This window comes from Elephantulus edwardii, unplaced genomic scaffold (assembly GCF_000299155.1).
Source record: "Elephantulus edwardii isolate Elephantulus edwardi_28Jun2011 unplaced genomic scaffold, EleEdw1.0 scaffold00033, whole genome shotgun sequence".
Classification (NCBI taxonomy): domain Eukaryota; kingdom Metazoa; phylum Chordata; class Mammalia; order Macroscelidea; family Macroscelididae; genus Elephantulus; species Elephantulus edwardii.
In genome coordinates, this window is record NW_006399783.1 from 13,413,936 (window position 1) to 13,437,101 (window position 23,166).

General features: G+C 46.9%; 1 protein-coding gene across 1 annotated transcript in view; it reads left to right on the forward strand.

Annotated features, from left to right (window-relative positions):
• The window catches only part of ERGIC1 (endoplasmic reticulum-golgi intermediate compartment (ERGIC) 1), a 153,947-nt gene that overhangs the window by 97,417 nt on the left and 33,364 nt on the right, over window positions 1-23,166 (forward strand). The window contains exons 4-5 of the mRNA XM_006884427.1: window positions 11,757-11,851; window positions 18,219-18,343. Of these exons, the coding sequence (XP_006884489.1) occupies window positions 11,757-11,851; window positions 18,219-18,343 (220 nt within the window). The remainder of the gene's footprint in view (window positions 1-11,756; window positions 11,852-18,218; window positions 18,344-23,166) is intronic.

Consider the following 23,166-nt stretch of genomic DNA (forward strand, 5'->3'; position numbering starts at 1 on the left):
TCTGTAGATGTTCATTGAAATGAAAAATAAACAAACTAAATTAATAAAAAAAGTAAAATTAAAAAAATAAATAAAAAATATACTATTGGTGCTTGTTCAATAAAAAAATAAAGAGTGAAATGAGAGGATCAGTTCCTTTGTGCACTGCCAGATAGGATCACACCTCGATCATGAGCCCTCTGAGAACAGGCGTCTGGTCTTCTCTACTGATGCTGTGCGGGTCAGTGTCAAAGGACCTGAAGACACTAGTGTTAGAAACAGACTATCAACAAGGAAACAAAACTAGGCTATGCCAGTTAGGGAGACATGCCCTGAAGAAAACAAGTAGAAAATGGAGAATAAAGGAGCCAAAGGTCTGTTACGTTTCATGAGGGTTAAGCAAGATTCTTTACCACACAGGCCTCCAGCAGAGTGCCCGTCATATCATAATATCAGTGTAAGGATTAGCAGGTCAGTGGTATACATCTCTAACTCTTCATGCATTTTTTTAAACTTAGTATGTATTCCTGTGTCACTCCAAAGAGGTTTTAAGACCACTCAGCACCTAGCATATACTAAAAACTCACCACTTTCTCATCAATTCCAACTCGTAGTGACCCTCCGAGGCTGTAAATCTTAACGGGAGTTGACTGCCCGTCTTCCTCCCACAGACCAGCTGGTGGATTCTGCCCACCAGCACAAGATGCTCAGTGAAACCCTAGGAGCATGATTCTGCTCTGACACACGTGGGTCACCGTGAGTCAGAGTCAGCTCCAGGAAACGTATTTGAAATGTTCCTTTCCTTCTCCTTCCTCCTCCCTTAAGAACAGCCTCTTCTGCCTCCTGCTAAAGATGTTGCAGTATCTTATTAAGCCAACACTTAGCTCAGCTGATAGTGAGGCAGGATGCTGACACAGGGGCCATGGGGCAGTGAGCTTTGACATCAGAGCTCGGGGCTTCAGCAGGTGGAGCTCTACCTTCTGTGCCGACCACCTGGGGAAGTGTCATTCTGCAAGCCTGAGTGGTTCGTTCTGTTTGCCCAGGGCAAGGCCGTGCTTTCTCACAAGCGTACTGCGCGCCTTCTGCCCCACGCTCTCCTTCTGGAGGGCTTCCTCTTCCTCTCTCCCAGGAGCATCTGGGGAACTGTTCCCACAGAGTCCTGCAGAGCAGGGCAGGTGGGGGGTGAAGGAAAGAGCGAGGACGTCATACCAGTTCTTGTTTGACTCATGTCCAGCTCTGAGCTAAGTGCCTTTCATCCACTTTCAGGCTGAAGGACCAGAGCTTGGGCTTGACCCAAGCCTAGTGGCCAGATGCTCCATCTATAAAGATATACTTTGCTTAAAATGGTGTGTTTTATCTTTTGTTTAGTTTATCACAATAAAAAATTTCTAGTCAATTCATTAGAGAAAGTCTATGAATTACATAAATAAGAATTAAATAAGACTTAAAACTGTAGCAGCAACCAAAGTTGTGATACTCTTTAGCTTCCTGTCATTTCCATGGTGTAAGATTTACCCAAAAGTATTCCGCACAGACGAGGTTCCCAAGGAATTCACAAAAAGTCCCCAAAACCCTCTGATGGTCTTCTTGTATCAGACGCATCTCTGACTCCCCCATCTCTCCAGAAAGCGCTACAGGTCTGGAAAGAAACAAAGGTCAGTTTTTCTCTTCTGGGTGGCTGGCCCTCCTCAGCGGTTTTGTGACCACAGCACGTCAGCCCTCCTGAGATTGTAATCCAAGGAAATGAGATCACCCCTGGTTGGATCAACATCCCTTCAACCCCAGCCTGTGGTTATCAGTGACATAAGACGCTTATTCTGGCTGGGCACGGTGGGGAGGAGGCATGTTTGTGTGTGCTTGGGACAGGCTGGTAATTATACTTGGGAAACGGCCCCACAGGGTGTACTGAGGCTCTGTGGTTCCAGGAGAGCAACTCCCTCCTCAGAGAACGTGGCCGCAGAACATTCCGACCTCTGACAGTCTGACTCTGCCTCCTCCTCATAATTATTAACCTAAGATTTACAACAATAGACTGTAGTAGCTAGAACTCTCCACTGGTGGATTGTAGGCTAATACAACTTTCTATACTTTCCAGTTATGATTTCACTGAAATACAGTCAGCCTTTGAGCATAATGCTTATAATGACCGTCTCACATAATCAGCCTTGAAGGAGATGAGACTGCCTGCCCTTCTTTACAGTGAGGGGAACTAGAGGCTTTTGATGCATGACCAGAATCACACAAGGTCAGTTAAGTGGTTTGAGGCAGAGTCTAAACCAGGTCAGACTGACCCCAGAACTGAGACTCAGCACTGCTGCCCCTTCAACCCACCTTGTCCTGCCCAGAACGTTTCTGAGCTGCAGGAGTGTATGCAGATGGTTGTTAGTTAGCAGCAAGTCAGCCCGTGACTCATGGCGACCACCATACACAAATTGGAAACCCAGAATTGCCCAGTCCCATACCATCTTTAGAACTGGGTGGACTATTGGGATCCACAGGATTTGTGCAGGCTCATTTTCAGAAGTAGACCACCAGCCTGCCTTCTTAGTTCATCATCATCTAAAAATTCCACTCAGATGTGATCAGCATTGCAGCAACACACGTCCATGGACAGGTGGCTGTGCTTGAGGTCCACTGGCCAGGACTTGAACCCAGGTGTCTTGCATGGAAGGTGAGAATTCTACCACTGAACCACCACTGTCTCTGTGTCCGTCTGCTCTGGAGGGGTAGACACACTATTATGCTGTAGGAAGTTATTGTCTCCCCAGGGGGGACTTGGAGGTCACCTTGTTCCATATCCTCTAACACTGAAGAAGAAAGTCCTGCTCCCATAACAGACCTGTAGTGGGGGCGGGGGGCTACTGATTTAACCAAGATAAGGAGTTGAGTGTCCCTCCAAGCCCAGGTTTCCTGCCCTGAGACCTGGGGCTGGGAAGGAAGCCTCACATCTCACCTCCAGGAGCTAGCATGGTGCTTTTAGCAGCAGGAGACCTGAAGGCATGGGCACAGGATAGGACAGGGTTCAGGTGTGTTGTTCATAGGGTCACTGTGAGTCGTATTCAACTCAACAGCACCTAAACAACAACAAACCAGAGTCGGTTCTACCTTAGGAAGATCTCTTGTGATGATGGGTTTGGCCTAGGGACAACCGTGGTGGCCAAGGCTAGGTGGGGCAGTGACCCAAATCATAGGTGCTGGCAGCTTGGCTGGGGTGGGCAGGACCAATGGGTGTTGGGACGTCTGCCTCATAGAGAATCAGTGCAGCAGCCAGAATTTAAAATGCAAGTTCTCAGGAGCTTGTTTGCAGAATCTACATCACTCCCCTCCCAAGCGCTCAGTGTAGGCCTTGCTGCTGGTAAGTTTCCATTAAATCAGATTATTAAGCACAGCAGAGGTCAGCAGGAATCTGAACTATTCAAGTGCTCTTTTAAAAGCAAATAAAATTGTTTTCCATCGATGTCATCAGGCTCATGCCTCAGCCTAGAATTTCAAGGCTTTCTGTTACATTCCACCTCACTCCCCTCACTCACACCGCTCTGGTCCCCTTCTCCCGCTCCCTACATGGCCACGCTGACCGACCCCCGTGCACGTCAGCGGCACGGAGCTGCATCTCTGACTCTGTGTGACCCACCTGGAATGTGCCCCCCTCTCCTCTTCCAGCCCCGTTGCTGCCAGCATTCTGGAGTGCTCAGCACGGGACTCGCCATTCAAGCAGCAGTTATGAGTATTAAATGAGACGACATGTGTGAAAGCTGCCAGTGTTCCGCCAGATGTCTCAAAACTAGGGCATCTCCTCATTGGTTTTATGTTTGGAAAAGCCACGGGTCAACAAAAGAGGAAACCCTTCAACAAGATGGATCATCATAATGTCCACAACGATGGGTTTAAGGGTGGTGGAAATAATGAAGTTCAGAAAAGGCTTCCGTCTCGTCTGTGGGTCATAGGGTTTCTGAGTTGAAATCAATGTAGGCAGCTTTTATGACAGTCCTGAACGTACATACCAAAGAGCTCTCATGTCACAGACCATGAGAAGTTACACTGCAACTAAAAGGTTACATGTTCGAAACCACCAGCGGGTCTAAGAGAAGAAGCTGGGCCATCTCCTCCCGTAAAGATGAACAGCTTCAGATACCTGATGGAGGGTTGCCGTGAGTTACAGTCTACAGAGGTTACAGTGAGAGACTGTATAGCAGGGTCATTGGTGGCTCAGTGGTAGAATTCTCACCTTCCATGTAGGAGACTCGGGTTCAGTGTACCTCAGGCACAGTCACTACCCATCTTTCACAGTTGCTGTGATTCTGAGTGGGTTTCAGCAGAGCCTCCAGACTCAGAGGGGCTAGGAAGGCAGGCTGGTGATCTACTTCCAGAAATCAGCAAGTAAAAACCCTGTGGATCATAATAGTCTTGTCCACTGCCAGTCATGGGGATGGTGCGGACCTTGCAGCATTTTGTCCCCATTGTGCAGGGGTTCCCACAAGTTAGAGGCCAGTCTGAGAGCAGCTCACAACATGGAGTGTTTCAGGGTCTGTGCCACGTGCCTCACTGCATTCATGCGTGTTACCCCACCACAGTGCTAGGAAGCGGGTACTTTTGGCCTCCACGTTATCAGCGCCGTAAACGCTGACACTAAGAGCAGTAGGGGACACATAATTCATCAGACGCTTACTGAGCGCTTACTGCTTACAAAGCACTCTGTTTTCTCACTTAACCTCAGCAACCCCATGACATCAATACTGTGATTACCCCTATATTACATCTGTTGAAAACTGAGACTGAGGAAAACCTCAGTAGACGCCAGCGCCTGGATTTGAACACATTCCTTTATGATGAAGGCTTGTTCACGACAGAGAAAAAGCAAGACACACCCCTACCCTGGGCAGCCTGCAGCCTTGTCTGCTAATCCTCACACAGCCCTGGGGAGCAGCTGAACTCCGAGTCCCCTTTTGTTTCTTCCTCCCTTTCTCTTTTTTCTTTTTTAAGTGAGTTATTTACAGTGAAACCTGTGTGAGATGGAACTCAGTGTTCTTTTTCCTAGTCCCAAAAGTCTTCTGCTTCTGACAAAGTACAGCCCTACCATTTTTCTACCACTCTATTAATGGAGCTCTGGTGGCCTAGTGGTAAGAAGCCATGCTGTAATCCCAAAGGCATGCTGTTCCAATCCACCAGCTGCTCCATGGGAGGATGGACAGTCTCATATGTGATTTACTGCCTCTGAAAACCAGCTGATGGTCATCCATAACTCAGTTCTGACTCAAAGACACAACAACTATCAATGGAAGATATTTCAGTTTTCCTTCTCTGATTGGCTTCCACTTGGCACTGGTTCCAGCTGTTCACAGGTTTTACTGTATAACTTACTATAAAGCCCATGTATATTAAGGGTTGTTGTTATTTACTGCGGAGTCAGAACCGACCCATAGTTGACCCTCCAGCAGGTTTTCAGAGGCAGTTAATGGCACAGGAGGATACTGCCCATACTTCTCCCGCAGAGCAGCTGGTGGCCTTAAACTGTGAGCCTTCAGGATCACAGTGTAGCTTCTTGCCGCTAAGCCACCAGATCTCTCTGTTATTATTGTTGTTATGTGCCGTCAAGTGACCTGCAACTCATGGTGACCCTATGTACAACAGTCTTAAACTCTGCTCCATCCTGTGCCAGTCTTATTGTCTCCAACACACCTATCCCCATTACCCGTCACTGATTCAATCCATATCATCGAGGGTCTTCCTCTTTTTTGCTATCCCTCCATCCTCCCAAGCATGATGTCTTGCAACATGTCAAAAGTATGTCAGACGAAGCCTCAGAATCCTTGCCTCCGAGGAGCAGCCTGGTCTCACACTGTCTAGGATGAACCTGTTTGTTCTCCTAGCAGTCCATGGTATGTATTTTCAGTACTCTTTTCCAGCACCACAGCTCAAAGGCATCAATTCATCTATCATCCCTAGTCATTGTCCAGCTTTCTGATGCATAGCAAGTAATTGCAAAAACCATAGTCTAGATCAGGTACACTTTAGTCTCCAGACTGACATCGTGGCTCTCTAGTGCTTCAGCAAGGTCTCTGACAGCCGACTTTCCCTATGTAATTCGCCTTTTAATTTCCTGGCTCCTAGTACCTAGAGTGTTGATTGTGGAGCCAAGCAAACTAAAGCTATTAACAATCTGAATTTCTTGCCATCTATCATGATGCTGCCAATTGGCCCAGTGGTGAGAATCTTCTTGATGTTGAGCTTCAATCCATATTTAAAGCTGCATAACTTTCTACAGAAAGCACTTCAGGTCCTCCTCAGTTTCAGCAAGCAGGGTTGTGTCATCTGCACAATGCAGACTGTTGATGAGTCTTCCTCCAATCCTGATGCCATATTTCTCCTCGTAGAGCCCAACCCGGGCAAAAGAGGATGAAATAGAAGATTTCTGCCAACTTTTGCAGTCAGATCAACCAAACATACAATCAAGATGGATTAATAATAATGGGTGACTGGAATGCAAAAGTTGGGAACAGAGAAGAAAGATCAGTAGTTGGAAAAAATGGACTTGGTGACAAAAATGGAGCTGGCGATAGAGTGACAGAATTTTGCACAATCAACGATTTATTGAAAATTTTTATAAGAAATATAAATGCAGGCTATACACATTGATTTCACCTGATATTACACATAGGAATCAAATCGATTACATCTGTGCAAAGAACCGCTGGAGGAGCTCAATATCAGCTGTGAAAACTAGGCCAGGTGCTGATTATGGAACATATGCAAGTTCAAGCTGAAGGTAAGGAAAATTAAACCAAATCCCTGGGAACCAAAATTTCACCTTGCATCTATCCCACCTGAACTTTAAAACCATCTCCGGAACAGGTTTGAGGCCTTGAATACTAATGAGCGAAGACCACATGAGCTGGTATCAAGAATGTCATCTAAGAAGAATGCAAAGCATCATTACAAAAAAGGAGGAAGAAAAATCAAAATGGATGTCAGAAGAGACTCTGAATATTGCACTGGAGCACCGAGAAGCCAAAGCAAAGGGAAGAAATAAAAATATTGAGCTGAACAAAAGATTTCAAAGGGCAGCACTGGGTTTAGAAGAGGCCGTGGCACTAGGGATGTTATAGCTAATGTTAGATGGATCTTGACTGAAAGCAGAGAGTACCAGAGAAATGTCTTTCTGTCTTTTATTAACTATGCAAAGGCATCTGATTTTGTGGATTACAACAAATTGTGACTGACTCTGAGAAGCATGGTAATCCCAAAATATTTGTGCTTATGCGAAACCTTGAGGTCCCTAAAGGCTCAGCAAATATCCAGATCATGATAAAAGACAGTTCCAATGCTCTAGAAGATTCCTTTGTTCCTCCTTACAGTTCATACCCTCACTACTACACTTCTGACTTCTTTTACTGGAGATTAATTTTGCCTGTTTTCAAATTTCATAGTTTTTCTAGTTTTACAATTCAGGAAACAGGCTCACAGAAGTGAAGCAGCCTGTCCCCAGTGTCCCAGTATCTAAATGGCAAAACCAGGATGTGATGTGACCCACCTCTCTCTGCCACTATCTCTCTTGCCTACACTGGCAAGAAGAGAGGAGACAGTCCACAAGGTCCCCAAGCAGTAGTTCATTCACAAAAACTGTCCTCCAGGTGGACTGATTTCTGGCAGGCTAGCAATTTGCATTATAAAACCAACCCACCTCTGGCCAATAAAGCCAATTTGCCTTGGCATACCCATGACAATTGGGAGGGGGGAAGCATGGGCAGGCATGAGGGGCTGACTAGGGTGGCTAGAAGCCAGCAGCCTGGAACATTTGCCTTGGATGAGGAAAGCGGCTGTGCTGACCTCATGGGGCGGCGGCCCAAGGGATTGAACCGTGTTTACCTCAGATCCTCCAGAAAGAGCCCAGCATCAGCCAGTTCTTCCCTTACATAAGCAGCCTGGCCCAAGCTTCTGTGGCCACTTCATTTCCATTCCACCCTACACCTCAGTCCCTTTGTACTAGGCAGCCTGCAGCCTGGGGAGCCTGGCCTCTCTGCTTTTTCTGGTTCAGAAAATGGGGATTAAGGGCTGGGAGAGGCCTCTTGAGGCCTAAAGAGTGAGCTCACCTTGGCGCCACACCTGGGCTTCAATTTGCTCTTCACTGAGATCACCTCCAGAGGATCGGCAGGGTGACCTCATCCCACAGTCCCTCAGTGTTGTGCACAGGCCACGCCTGGCCAGGTGGGAAAGGTGAAAGGCTTCAAGGAAGCAGCTCACTGGGCTGGGTCGGAAGGCTGGGCCCTCCCTCCCTCAGTGACTTATCTCCTTAATCACTCAGCAACTTTATTACTCAGCCTCCCTCCAAAGTTGCAAATTAAGACCCTGATAGGAATTGAGTGCTGAAGGCTAAAAAGGAATATTTGGCTGTAGGGATTGGGGGGGAAAAAAAAAGCTCAAGCTTTTCTTTGTAGTCTGGCGCTCTCTCCCCCACTGGTTTGTTTGCTCTCTTATATTCTCTGTTTTGGGCCCTATTCCCTGAGTGACAGATGGTTAAGCACGCAGCTATTGGCCAAAAGATTGATGGTACAAGCCCATGGAAGCAAGCCCTGGTGATCTTCCAAAGGTCTCGGCCTTGAGAACTCAGTGGTATGTGTGGAGGTCAAATAGGGCAGAGTCGACTCAACAGCTGCCTGTTTCTTCTTTTCCACCATGCGTGTGCTCTGTGATCTAGAGGACAAGGTCTATTTCCTCTTGTCCCTTGTCCCTTAACCTTGGATCCTGAGGAGGACATAGGGCTAGCAAAAGGGAAAAGCCTGGATGGAGCTCAGCAGGCCTGGATTGGGATTCCAGTTCTGACATTTTCTGCTGTGTGAGCTTGAGGTTGGAACCTGGCTTTTCTGACCCTGTTTCTTCATTTTCAAATGGGGATCAGGACATTTCACAGGAGTAGGTGGGATAATGTTAATGCAAGCCCTTTCTGACTTACCTAAGACTCCTCTGGATTAATGGGCTTTAAAAAAAATGTCATCAAGTCAGAACGGACTCAGCTGACACTCCATTGGAATTTGGAAACTGTAAATTGCATAGGAGAAGATTACTTGTCTTTCTCTGGAAGAGCTGCTGGTGGATTTGAACTGCCAGAGACACGTGGTTTAGGCAGAACTCCCCACAAAGTAGGCCACTGGGTTAGCAATGTGAAGATTAACTTCGCAATTTTGCCCTTATCTCTGAGAATATCCCTATCAACTTCCCAACAAAACAGCCTTTGATGCCTTTTTTAATCCACCCATTTCTTGTTGATTGCATAAAGGGCAGAAAGACAAGGTCCTAGCTGCTCTGAGGAAGAAGGATGAGCAGTCTCTTTCCGCGCAAGGAGGGTCTATGAGTCGGTTCTGACTTGGCAGTACATAACAACAACATCCTAATTTTAAGTGGTCACTCACAAAGCTATCTTGAAGTCTGATTTTTTAGACTTCAAGCAGTCCTTCCTTACTTGGCAACTTTTGGGCAGGACCACCGTTGCCTGTCAATTTGTTGTGCTGTGATGGCTATGTGATGCTGGCAGCTGTGTTAGACAAACTTGTCCTGAAAGAGGTGCAGCCAGAGTGTTCCTTGGAGAAGGATGGTGAGACTTAGTCTCATGTATTTTGAGAGTGTTTACCGAGAGGGCTAGTCCCGGGAGAAGGACAACATACTTGGAAAAGTGGCCAGTCAGTGAAAGAGAGGGAGACCCTCAACAAGTTGGATTGGCACTGTGACTGCAACAGGTGACTTAAACGAAGCAGAGACTGAGGATGGTGCAGGGCCAGGCAGGATTCCCTTCTGTTCTACATGAGATAGAGCCAACTTGGTGGCACCCAATGTGGGATCTCAGGGAGTATAAATGCTTTAAATAACTTCTGCCTGACCACCTCGAGCACTGGCCCCTCCACACTCACTCGCCCAGGCCTGGACAGTGTATTTCCTCTCTCTGTGGGGTGTTGTCTAGGACTCAGAAGTGGGCTACAGACGTGGCTGTGCCATGTTCATTCCCCAGCCCCTCAGGAGGCCTTGATTTCAGCACAACTGAGATGGAACTTGGAACCACTCTCTTTCTGCCACTTCTGGACCTCTTCCAGCCCATCAAAAAGGTCCAGAAACACAGCTATCTTCTGGTGTGCCTCCTCCCTCTGCCACTCATGTCTCACCCATCTCAAGTCCTTCTGCCTCCACTTGCAGACATTTCCTGCCACCATCCCTCTTGTCATCACCACCACCACCACCCTCATCTCTCCTGGGGCCCTGCAGCACCCTCTCCCTGGTCCTCTCCACAGCCAGTGGGATCCAGTTCAAGTGCAAAAATGGCCTTACTGTGCTCAGAATGAAATCCAAGGGTCCCACTGAGCTTCCTTTAAAAGTGATAGGAAATTTTGGAAACACCAATGTTAACAATTATGACTGAACATGGTAAACTTAGCTGATATTGTTAGTGGATTGGGACTCATGGTGACCCCCTGTGTTTCACTGAGGTGTCCAGACCTGGGACCTTTTAGAAGCAGATTGCCCACCAGGACTTCTGAGATGCCTTTGGGGGGGTTTGAACTGCCAGCCTTTCAGCTAGTAGTCAAGCACATAACTAATCAATTATACACGTGAAAAATGTTGAAAAGGCAAATGATGGTTCCATATATATTTCAGCTCAAACTCAGCTCTGCCATTGAGTCGGAACTGACTCATAGCTGACCATCCAGTGAGTTTTCAGAAGCTGGAGCTGAATTGGAACCACCTGCCTTGGCATTGGCAGCACAACTCCCTAACCCACTAGGCCAGCAGGGCTCAGGCCATTTTCTATTTATACAGTTTGTTTTGGGTTGCTTTTTTTTTTTTAATCATTATTATTAAAAGTCCTCCCCATGATTTCGCTGGTCTGGCACCACCTGCTTTGTGATTTCTGCCCTGTGCCTTCATCACACACCACGCTTCCTTTTACCCAGCAGCCGTGCTGACCTTCGCTGAGTTCCCCAGATGAGCCCTGCCTTCCCACCCACTGGTGTTTGCACTTGCCGTCAGGGGAACTCTTCCCTCCCCTCCTTGCCAGTCCAGCACCTACGCATCTTCCTTCCTGTCCAGAGAAGTCCTCCCTGCCCACCTTTCCCAAAGGGCAGTGCCTGCGAGTGCCACTCAGGGCATTGACTAGCATTGCTAGTACCATACTTACTTAAAAAAGTTAATGTACTGTCTGTCTCTCTAGTCCCTGGATGATAGGAATGGTAACCTGCTCGGCTGCCGACTGAATAGTTGGAGGTTTGAATTTGCCCAAGGCACTTTAGAAGGCTTGGAAATCAGCCACAGTTCTGCGCGCGCGCACACACACACACGGATTAAACCTGACTCAACAGCATCTAGGCACAGGTGCTGCCACTCTGCTTTGTGAGGTGTTAAGCTCCACGAGGGCAGGGACCATGTTTCTAAGACCAAAAGCATTTGTTGAATATCTGTGTGCCAGAGGATCTCCATATTGCCCTCCTCCACCTCCTGTTGCCCAGACTAAGCTGGCGGGGCTATCTGTGGAGTTGCCTAATCTCAAATTGTATCCATTGTGGTAAACAAAATAATGATCCTCCAGCAGTGTATATTTCCTTGGCCCATAACCTGTCAATGTTATCTGAATGGCAGAAAGCACTTTTATAGTTGTCTTTAAATAAGGATCTTGAGATGGGGAGATAACGCTGGATTGTCCAAATGTGTGGCCACCAGATGATGTTGCCCCAGCCCGTCTTCTGCCGCCAGGACCAGAGCTCCATCTGAGTGAAGCTCTCTGTTTGTCTCTCTCTCAGCGTGAATGAGCTGTACGTCGATGACCCGGACAAGGACAGCGGCGGCAAAATTGACGTCACTCTCAACATCAGTTTGCCTAATTTGCACTGTGAATGTGAGTATCCCCAGTAAGACACCTCCTTCCGGCAGATCTCTGCAGTAATGGAGAGACAGCCAGGATGCTTTACATCTACAGGGCAAGCCACAAAGAGCTGTAGCACGTGATACTCCCCACTCTGTCTTTGAGAATTGTTCAGTGTGTATACACTTAAGAGGTGCATGCAGCGGACTCCTAATAAGGGTTACCTCCAGAAAGTAGTCTTGTGTCGGGGTATTTTAAGTCACAGATTTAAGTCACGGTCTCTGAAGGGAAGCCTGAGAAGGCGTTTCTCATGCAAGTAAGGAGTGGAGAGGGGGCTCTTAGGAGGAGCCTGGAAGGGAGGAAGGAAAGCAAGATAGGACAGGCACGAGGATAAGCAAAGATGTGTGTTGAGCTGAAGTGTATTCTCAACTTGACCTCACAGGAGCTCTGGAGAGTGAATTACACTCCAGAATTTGTCCTATCCAGTAACAAGGAGCCAGGCTGTTAATTGTCCATATTGTTGGCTAATGGCTGCTGATGTGTATATATGTGGGCTAAGGGTGATGGGAGTCACAATAGCCTCCCAAGCTTTTCAAGTTAAGGAGAGTTCCACTCAGCTAAGAGCTGTCACCTGGAGGGGTAGAACTCTGTGCCGACAGGCAACACCTGCAGGCGCTGGAATGCAGGTGCAGCCAGCCAGTTAGAGAGGGCTGGGCGGAGCTCATGCAGTATCTGTATGAAAGAGAGCCGGGAGCTTGCTTTTTATTTCTCACCGTTTTAATCAGGAGAATGACTTGTATAAAAGAAAAATCATTTCATGTTTGATGTGGCTTCTTTGCTCACTCTAACTGTGGGTCCTTGGCTCAAATGACATCTCTGAACCTCAGTGACCTCAACTGTAAAATGGGCTCTCTGGCCTGAGGTTCTGGCTCTCACGCCTCTCAGCCTGGCTGTCACCTGCCGCAGGCCCTTTTCCCCCTTCCTTCATTTCCACCTACTCCCTTCCTAGTACAGGGCATGACTGAGGATAGAACATCAAGTCAGTCTCCGAGTGGAGATAAGGGAGAGAATTGGCCTGTTACTGCTCTCTGTAGTCTATGGTGGCTGGGAAGTACGTCACAGGTTTGCATCCACCATGGGCCCCAATCCAGGGAACTTGTTGAAATAGCTTGGTTTTGTATTTTCTTTTTCTCTTAGAAAAATACTTCATCTGGAAGCTTCTCAGAACTCGGGAGTTGGCTGTGCCTTTGGAACTAGGAAATTCTTAGTCAGGACAGAAGAGTGGGAGCGGTGGATCAGGGGTGGAGAGGGATGTGGTTCAGGCTGTGGCCCAGCTCCCAGCAGTGACCCTGCAGAGGCTGGGTGAGCCTCGGGTCGCTGGCTGTGCCGCCCCCACCCCGCTTTCCACCTGGACCACAGGCTCTGGTGGCCTGCTGCACCTTGGCTCTTCAAAAAGAACTTCAAATTTTATTATTATTTTTTTTTAAAAAAATGAATACTTATTATGGTTCCTTTGAAAAATCAGGAAAACAGAAGAGAACAGAAATGAATCGTGATCCCGCCACCTAGTGCTAGTGCTGGTTGACGTCTTGACATAATTTCCTCTGGTTGACCTTCCATTCTGTGCATTTTAAGCATGGCTGAGATCATGTTGCATGTACAGCCTTTATAGCCTGCTTTGAAAAATAATACTTGTTATTACACAAGTAATACAAGAATATATTGTCTTTTAAAAATACAGACACATTAAAAATACAGAAATATATATAAAGAAAAAGGGAGAAGTCTCCCTGTTCCCTTTCTGATTCCGAAGCATGTCATCTTCCTCAGAGGAGTCCTCTGCTAGCATCTGAGGCCCACTTCCCACTCTCCATGTGTGATTGTGTGTGTACGAGCATGTATAGTATTAGAAGTGGTTGACTTTTTCCTCTTTACATGATTGGGGGAGTCCACTGTCAGGGACCTTACTGGAGTTTCTTGTTCAATGAACCTTTTGCAAGCTATTCTTCTATTATACATAATATTAGTAAATAACTCCAACTGCCATTAATCTAGCTCTTATTTTAGGCCAGGCCCTGCCTTAATCCTTTGGGATACATTAAGATGTGATGGATATCAGCAATACCATTCAACATAAGGAAATAAGCCAACATAATATACCAACTAAATAGAACAAAAGAGATGAACCACATGATTATTTCTAAGATGAAAAAAAAAATGTGATAAAATCTAATACCTTTTCTTGATGAAAACTCTAAAGAATATTGAAATAGAAGAGAAATCCCTCAGTATGATTCAGGACATATCAGCAAGGTAAATAGCCAATGTTACGCTTAATGGGAAAAGACTGAGAGCTTTTTCCATGGTATTGAGAATGAGACAGAGGTGCCTGTTCTGACCACTTCTACACAGTTTTGTGTTAGAAGGTGCTAACCAAAACATAGAAATAAAGGAAAAGTGTGCAAATTTTAAAAAGAGATACAAAATTATCTCTATTTGAGGATGATACCCAAACCAGATTGCCACATTTTTCCCTTCTCTTGTGGAACAGCTAGTGGGTTTGAACTCCTGACCTTTGGGTAAGTAGTTGAGAGCTTAGACACTGTGACCAGAACAACAGAACAAAACACTGCTCAGTCCCATCTCAGCTCACAATTGCTGCTGTGACTGAACCCATTGCTGCAGCCCAGTGTCAATCCATCTCATTGAGAGTCGCCCTGTTTTTCATTGACCTTTTACATTATCAGGCATGATATCCTTCTCCAGAGACTGCACCCTCTTCATATTGTGTCCACTGAATGAAGTCTCACCATTCTTGCTTCTAGGGAATTACGCTTCTTCCAAGACATTTGTTCCTTCTTTTGACAGCCCATGGTGTATATTCACTATTCTTTGCCAACATCACAATTCAGTGCATCAGTTCTTCTGTCTTCCTTATAGACTGTCCAGCTTTCACGTACATTTGTGGTGGTGGTGGTGATTGTTACCGTTATGTACATGAGTCAGAACCAGCTCATAGCTGACCCTCTTTTGGGTTATCAAAGGCAGTAAATCATGTGGGAGGAGGTTGCCAATGGAGCAGTTGGTGGATTCGAACCACGTGCCTTAGGGTTGGCAACGTAACTCCTTCACACTAAGCCCAAAGCTCCCTACTTACATAGGAGGCCAAAGTTTTATGTTAATGAACAGGAAAAAGATGATGAGAATGGTTGTACAATTCAAAGAATGTAATCAGTGTTACTAAATTGTGCAGGGAAAAACTTGAAATAGTGTGTTTATGTGCAAATTCTCAATAACACCAGTAACAAAATTTAAGGGAAAAGTAAGAGGTGCTTGCATGCCCACATTTGTTGTAGCTCTGCTCACAAACAACTGAAAGGCAGTAACAGCCCAAGTTTCCTTCATCAGATGAAGGGATATATAAAACATGATTCATTCATACAGCCAGATATTACTCAGCCGTAAGGAGAAATGAAGCCCTGGCACATGCTACAACATGGATGAACCTCTAAAACACTGTTGAATGGAATAAGTCAGTCACAAAGGACAAATACTGTCTTATTCCATATATAGGAAATATCCAGAATAGTCAAAAGCATAGTGACCAAAATGTCTTCGTGGTTACCGTGGATGGAAGGGTGGGGAAAGGAGGAGGCCTTGCTAAGGGACGCTGAGTTTCTGTTTTACTTGGTGGAATAATTTGGAAAGGGATAGCTGTGATGCGATGAACACAAGCAGTGTCACTGAATACTACGTGGAAAAATTCTTAACTTTGCAAATGTTTTGTAATACTTATTTTTGCCAGTTGGAGGGGAGGGGAAAGAAGACATGAGAAGTTGTAGAGAGTGGCTAAAAGTGTGGGCTTGGAGCAAGACTCCACAGATTCTAATTTGAACTCTCATTCTCAGCTATAGGCCTTTTAATGAATCATTTAACCACTGTGTGCCTCAGGTTCCCTATAGGTATTCTTGAATTCATAACATTGTCTTACCCACAAAAAAGATGAAGATATTAATAGATATATATACATATATACGCATATATGTTGTTATGTACTGATGAGTCACTTGTGACTCATAGCAACCCTGTACAACAGCTCTGAACCCTGCCCTGTCCTGAGCCAACCTTATTGTCTCTGACACACCGACCCCCATTACCCCAGTCACTGAATCAATCCATCTCATCAAGGGTCTTCGTCTCCTGCATTGTCCCTCCAACCTCCCAAGCATGATGTCCCTCTCCAAGGACTGGTCCCTCCTTGCAGTATGTCCAAAGTATGTCAGACGAAGCTTCAGAATCCTTGCCTTCAAGAAGCAGCCTGGCTTCACGCTCTCCAGGATGAACCTGTTTGTTCTCCTAGCACCACAGCTAGGTATATTCAATACTCTTCTCCAGCTCCACAGCTCAAAGGCATCAATTCTCCTTCTATCACCCCTAGTCATTGTCCAGCTGTCTGATGCATAGCAAGTAATTGTGAAGACCATGGCCTGGATTAGGCATACCTTAGTCTCCAGATTGATAATGTTGTTCTTCAGTACTCTGGAGAGGTCCTTAACAGCACACTTTCCCAGTGCATTTCATCTTTTGATTTCCTGTCTGCTAGTACCAAGAGTGTTGATTGTGGAGCTAAGCAAACTGAAGGTGTTAAGAATCTCAATCTCTTCAACATCTGTTATGATACTGCCAATTGGCCCAGTGGTGAGAATCTTTGTTTTCTTGAATTTGAGCTTCAATCCATATATTAAACTGCTGTCCTTGACCTTCTGCAGCAAATGCCTCAAGCCCTTCTCAATTTTAGCAAGCAAGGTTGCTCTGCATAATGCAGGTTGTTGAGACATTGATAAACATATATATATATATATATACATACATACAGAAAGAGATACACACACATTCACACACAATCACTCCTATATGAAAGACACTGGGACAGCTAGCATGTTGTAAGTTAGGTTTTAATTTTTTAAACTCCCACAACGTAATCTATGATAAAAGAGGAAACTGAGGCTCAGAGCTGTTAGGTGACTTGCTCAGGAAGCAGACAGCTTCCCAGCCCTGCTCTCCGCTTCTGGCCCTGCGTCAGGATTAGCTTATTCTCTCTACCTGCCACACTCTCTTCCCTAGGGGACTGTTCACCGCCCATCTCTGTTGGCGGGCACTGGGTTACTTCCAGCTGTCAGGTTGCCCCGGGCATCCGGAGCACGTGTCTAGACACACATTTGTCTGAAGGATGGGCTTCTGGAGACGGTACTGCTGAGTCAAATGAGACCTGCTTATATTTGTTTTAAACTTCTCATTGTTCCTCATCATTTCCCAGACATGTGAACATCACTTGCTGCATCACATTCCCTTCTGTGGATGAGCCCTTAACTTCCCCAGCACCACTTCGAAGAACAGTTTGTTCCTTATTTTTCCCTTCTAAGGTTGCCTCACTTGAAAATTGCTTTTAGTTGCTTTCTCTGTGGTGCAACCTCCATTAGTGCACCTGCCGGGGGAATTCCTGCATTTCCATAGTTTGTGAGGCAAGCCCTCCCTCCCTCTTGCCACTTGCAACATCTCAGGGAATGTAGTTGGTATTATCTTCCCATTTTACAGATTAGAAAATTGAGTCATAGTGAGATGACCGAGAGACATTGCCGTTAGAATCAGAGCTCCATGCCCCAGAGCTCCTAATTTATTTTCTTAAGACCTAGAAAAGTTCCCAGGTTCTTACAGAGTCGGGACTGTCTTTTCTTTCTTAGTGTAGAGAATTACCTTGCCCACCACAGGTGAATGGTTTGAATCCACCCACTGCTTCTTGGGAGAAAGATGATCCGTCTCTTCCCATGTAATTTAGAGCCTCCGAAAACCCAATGTGGGTCAACTGTGAATCAATTCAGAGAGCCAACAGCATTAAGCTGTTGGTTCTATGCACAGGATAAAGCAAGGTGTGAATGAATGATGGCTGAATGAGCCTGTGAACCCCATGAGCCCGGATTCTAAGAGGTCATAATAACTGCTAGCATTTATTAAACACTTTGTACTCTCTGAACACTTGCCGTCTTCTATACTCCTATTTAATCCTCATCACAATTCTCTGAAGAACATCCAAGTTTTGCTGTTTTCATTTTATAAAGCAAGCAGCTCGAATGTGGAGAAATGACTCGGCCAAGGCCACACAGCAAGTAGAAGGCAGAGCCAGGGTCCAGAGCGCCAATTGACTGGCCCTGTGGTCCGTGGGTGTAACCTCTGCCCTTCTGGACCTCTCCTGCCCCACATTTAGCAGAGCATCACCCCTGGGTTTCCCTTTCCAACAGCAGGCGCAAACAGAAAAATCATATGGCTGCTCCCTCTTAGTCAAGCTGGCTCCCATCCCGCTTGGCAGAGTGTATGCATGATTCTCGTGTTCTTGGCTCTGCAGTGGTTGGGCTCGACATTCAGGATGAGATGGGCAGGCACGAAGTGGGGCACATCGACAACTCAATGAAGATCCCACTCAACAATGGGGCAGGCTGCCGCTTCGAAGGGCAATTCAGCATCAACAAGGTACCAAAACCCTGCCTGGGAACCTCCCTTCCCTTCCTTGTCCCTGGTTCTCTGCTTCCCTGGGAAATGCATGGAGTAACTGCACACCCATGAGGCCTCCCCTAGTGGAACCCCCAGCAAGTAGGGGTGGGGTCAGCATTCAAAATCTGGGCAGGACTTTGAGCCTCTGACATCTGAATCGTCTCCTCTTCCATGGTGGTGAGAAGACTACCGTTTGGCACCCCGAGACCTGAGTCAAGTGCCAGCTGCACCCTTTCTTGACCACTCAGTACCTTCCATATCACTGACCCTTCTTATCTTCAATGTTTACATCTTTAAGGTGAGGATGAGATGATGGTAATAATATAAGGCGACTCTCCTCACAAAGTGTTTAAAATGCTTTCAATGTAAGCATTTCATGCATAGGAGTCACCAGACCAGTGGAGAATCTGCAGCGCCACAAAGGTTAAGAACCAAAGAAAAGTGCAGGTAGAAATATTAGATGGTCCTCATACCTTCCGTCATCTAGAAGTTATGAAATGAAGGGGACAGCAAGATGCCCAGGACACGGCAAGCGGGAGGAAACACAGTAGAGCAGCTCCTAGAATCTAGAAAAGAGCTTCTATCAGCGGGAGGGCTGCGGCCATGGAGTGCAGCAGGTGAGGACGGGAGGTGAGGGGAGCAGTGTTCTGTGTGGACTCCGAGAAGAATGATCCAGGGAGCTGGTGGGTGGGGTGGGAGCCAGTCCTCGGTAAGGACAGAGATGCTGGGATGCAGGCCACACCTGAAGGGTTTGGCCTTGGCAGAAGGCCTAGGAGAGTGTGTGGAATCCATGGTGGGCCCAGGCTCTGCCACCAGGACACTGTCCCACCCTCACTGTATCAGCCTGAAGAACTGCTGCGGGTCCCCCACATCCCTCTGGAAAGGTTGCCTAGCCTGCACCCTCCACCTCACCTTGATCACACTCTTAGTATCATTTATTTCCTCCTCTAACTCCTGTTTCTTCTTTTAACCAATGTCACCCTTTGGCCAATTCCCTCATGTTGTTGTTGTAAAGTCTGGAATCAGTGCCCCCAGCTCACACCAACTCCCTGCCTAATGAAATAAAATATTACCCAGGCCTCTGCCATTCCCATCATCAGTTGCCAACTAGACTGTTGTGATCCCAGGGGTTTTCATTGTGTGGTTTTGGGAAATAGATTGCCAGACCTTTCTTCCTGGCCTGTGTCAGTCTGAAAGCTCATCATAACCCTTAGGCCTCCACTGAGAGATGAACGAGCTGGGATATTGAACAGGCAGCCCCCTACACCTCCCCTGCCTGTGGCATCTCCTGCTGGCATCTCTGTCTCAAGTGATAAAACCAGTGGTGTTTGTAGACTCCAGGCCGTGGCTTAGGCCATCCTCTGCCCCCCGACCCTTGCTGTCTGAGTTTCCTACTGTTGCTATCACAGAATTTCCACAAATGAGGAACTTTGAAGAAAAGACATTTCTTTCTCACAGTTTAGAAGGCTAGAAGTTGGAATTCAGGGCATGGGGTTGAGGGGAGTGTGTTCCCTGCTTCAGCCCTGGGCTAACCCATCTCCTATCAGATTTTCACCTCACCTGCTGCAGCTCAAGGTTCTTCAGGTCCTGAACTGTCTTCACGTGGTATCTGTCTTCCCGTCTTTAGCTTTCTTGTCTCTGTGCTTTATAGCTCAGAAGTAAATAGGTTCGGGACTCTCCGACACTGATACGACCCCATCCCATAAAAAAAAAAAACCCACCCTCTTCCCAAATGGCTGGCGTTCCCAGGTACAGGAGTTGGGGTTCCGTCACCTATTTCACAGGGACCAAATTTAATCTCTAAGAGTCAAAGTGGAGACATCCTGCTCTGCGGTGTGTGCATGCCCTCAAGTTAAGGAGCGGTCAACTAAAGAAGCCCACGGTGACAGCATGTGGTCATGGTGGAGGTCAGCAGCCCCCCCCCCATGCCATGTCTGCCAGCATCAGACCAGCGTGCCCAGCAGCTCCTTATCCAGCCATCAGGAAGCTAGCCTGCCAAATGTCAGTGTGTGTATGTTCCAAGCTCCACAGACAGCCCCCCAGCAGCCCAGAGACCACATGGTGACCTTGCTTCTATTGCCCGGGGCCACACGAGGGGGCTAGGACAGGGCAAGGAGGTGGGCCTGACTCCAGCTGTGTTTTTAAAACCCCTCAGAGATGCTGACGTAGGTTCCTAAGTCACTGCCTCTGCAAATGTCATCTTGACTTTATTCAACCCGAAGTGTGCAGGCATGAGTCAGCCACCTGTGATGAATTCCGTGTGGGGCAGGAAGTCAGTGACTGAGTCAGAGCCTCGAGGGGCTGGCCAGCGGAGAACAGGTGCATGGGAGCGAGAGGCCCAGGCCCCACACTGGATTCTAACCTCTGCCCAGGGCTCAGTCCAGGGACTCTATGTCACCACTCTGGACCCGGAAGGACACAGTTGGATGGCTAGCAGCTTTTTCACTTCTAGGGCTGGTAGTCCTTGGACCTTAATTCTCACTGCATCATGTTAGGATTTTATAGGGAAAATGCACCCAGGTATTATTTCTGTAAGTAAAACCAAATAGGTAATTGTAAAAGGACAGTGGGCTTTTCCCCATTGCCCAACCTTTCTTTGTATGTGTCATTCTTACTTCTAGAAGGTCCATGGCTATGTTGTTTTGCCCTGATGGCAAATTTAAGTCTGTTCTATAAACCCAGCCCAATACCACCATCCAGTTATTTTGCCCATTTAATCCTCCCAGTAACCTTAATGGTTATTAACCTTCCTAATGTTAGATGGATCTTGGCAGAAAGAGAGAAAACCAGAGGAATGTCTGACACAAGCTATGGCTGACTCTGAGAAGAATGGGAATCCCAGAACATTTGATTTTGCTTATGCGAAACCTATACTTGGACCAGGAGGCAGTCGTCAGAACAGAGCAAGGAGACACTACATGGTTCAAAATTGGGAAGGGTGTACGTCAGGGATGTGTCCTGTCTCCATACCTTTTCAATCTATATGCAGAACAGATCATCCGAGACACTGGGCTGTACGAGGAGGAATGTGGCATCAGGATTGGTGGAAGAGTCATCAACAGTCTGCGTTATGCAGATGACACAACCCTGGTTGCTGAAACTAATGAGGACCTGAAGCGCTTGCTGCAGAAGGTCAAGGACTGCAGCCTTCAATATGGATTGAAGCTCAACATCAAGAAAACAAAAATTCTCACCACTGGGCCAATTGGCAGCCTCAGTATGGATGGTGAAGAGATTGAGATAGTTAACAATTTTAGTTTCCTTGGCTCCACAGTCAACACGCTTGGTACCAGCAGCCAGGAAATCAAGAGACGAATTGCATTGGGAAAGTCAGCAGTACTCAAGAGTACTGAAGAGCAATGACTTCAGGCTGGAGACTAAGGTGCACCTGATCCAGGCTATAGTCTTCACAATTAATGTGCTTTGCATCGGAGAGTTGGACAGTGAATAGGGATGATAGAAAGGGAATTGATGCCTTTGAGCTGTGGTGCTGGAAAAGAGTGTTGAATATACCATGGACTGGTAGGAGAACAAAGAGGTTTGTCCTGGAGAGGGTAAAGCTGGAATGCTCCTTGAAGTCAAGCATTCTGAAGCTTCGTCTGACATACTTTGGGCATGTTGCAAGGAGGGACTGGTCCTTGGAGAGGGACATCATGTTTGGCAGAGTGAAGGGACGGCGCAGGAGAGGAAGACCCTCAATGAGATAGATCGATTCTGTGATTGTGGTGGTGGGAATGAGTGTTGGAGATGGCGAGGTTGGCACAGGATAGAGCGGCATTTAGGGCTCTTGTACATTGAGTCGCTATGAGTCACAAACAACTCGACAGCACATAACAACAACAAGGCTCCCCAAGTGGGAAGGAGACTAAACATGAAGTCCCAAAGCAGTTGCTGTACTTTGAAGGGTCTCCTGCTGAGCTGTCCATCCTGCTCTTCCCCAGACCCTGTAGGCTGTCTGGCCCCCTGCTCACTGAACAGCCCGAGCTGCCATTTCAGTCTCAATGTGCTTGCCTGTGAGCTCCCTGAGGCCGAGACTGGGAATCACCCTGTCAGTCCAGGCCTCCAGCCCTCTGGAGATGGGATATTCCTGCCAGGAAGGCCACCCACCCTGTGTTTGAAAGAGAATTGGGCTTGAGCTATGTTCCCTCCTGTCAGACAGCTCATTGACTGGTTCCGCTGGGCTATGATAAGACTGGAATTTAGTGTGACATTCAGAACCTTCAATAAACTTCCCCTCCTCCCTCTTTTTTTTTTTAAATGGTTTTCTTTTTTTTTTTTCTTGTTGAAATTATACATAGCAGCGTGTACACAACCCACTCATTTCTACAGGTAGAATTCAGTTGTACTGATTTCTCTCCACAAGTCCATCTTATCCCTCTTCATTTCCTGTTCACGACCCCAAGCCCCTTTTTTAGGGGTTTTCAGAGCTTTAGCAACGCTAGACTCTTCTGGTTTCTTAACTACCCTGCACTCTGGGCAGTCTATGGCCTCCATGCTTGTCCATCTGTTCCCTCTGCCCATATGCCTTCTCTCTCTTCTTGGCTGATGGAGACCAACTTTTGGAGCCTTATTGCAGTGGTTCCTTTCCCCTGAGAAGTGCTTCTGGAACCCACCCAAGCCCCAGCTGACTCTGGGGCCCCTCCATGGCCTGCACCATGGTCTGTGCAGTCCTCTGGCCCGGGGTAAATAATTTGATCTTTCACTGTGCCCCAAGTGTGTCAGCAGTTCACAGGTGCACCTCGGGCCAGGCTCATTTGGGTCATCTCCCCATACTTGGAACCTCCTTAACAGTCAACCTCATG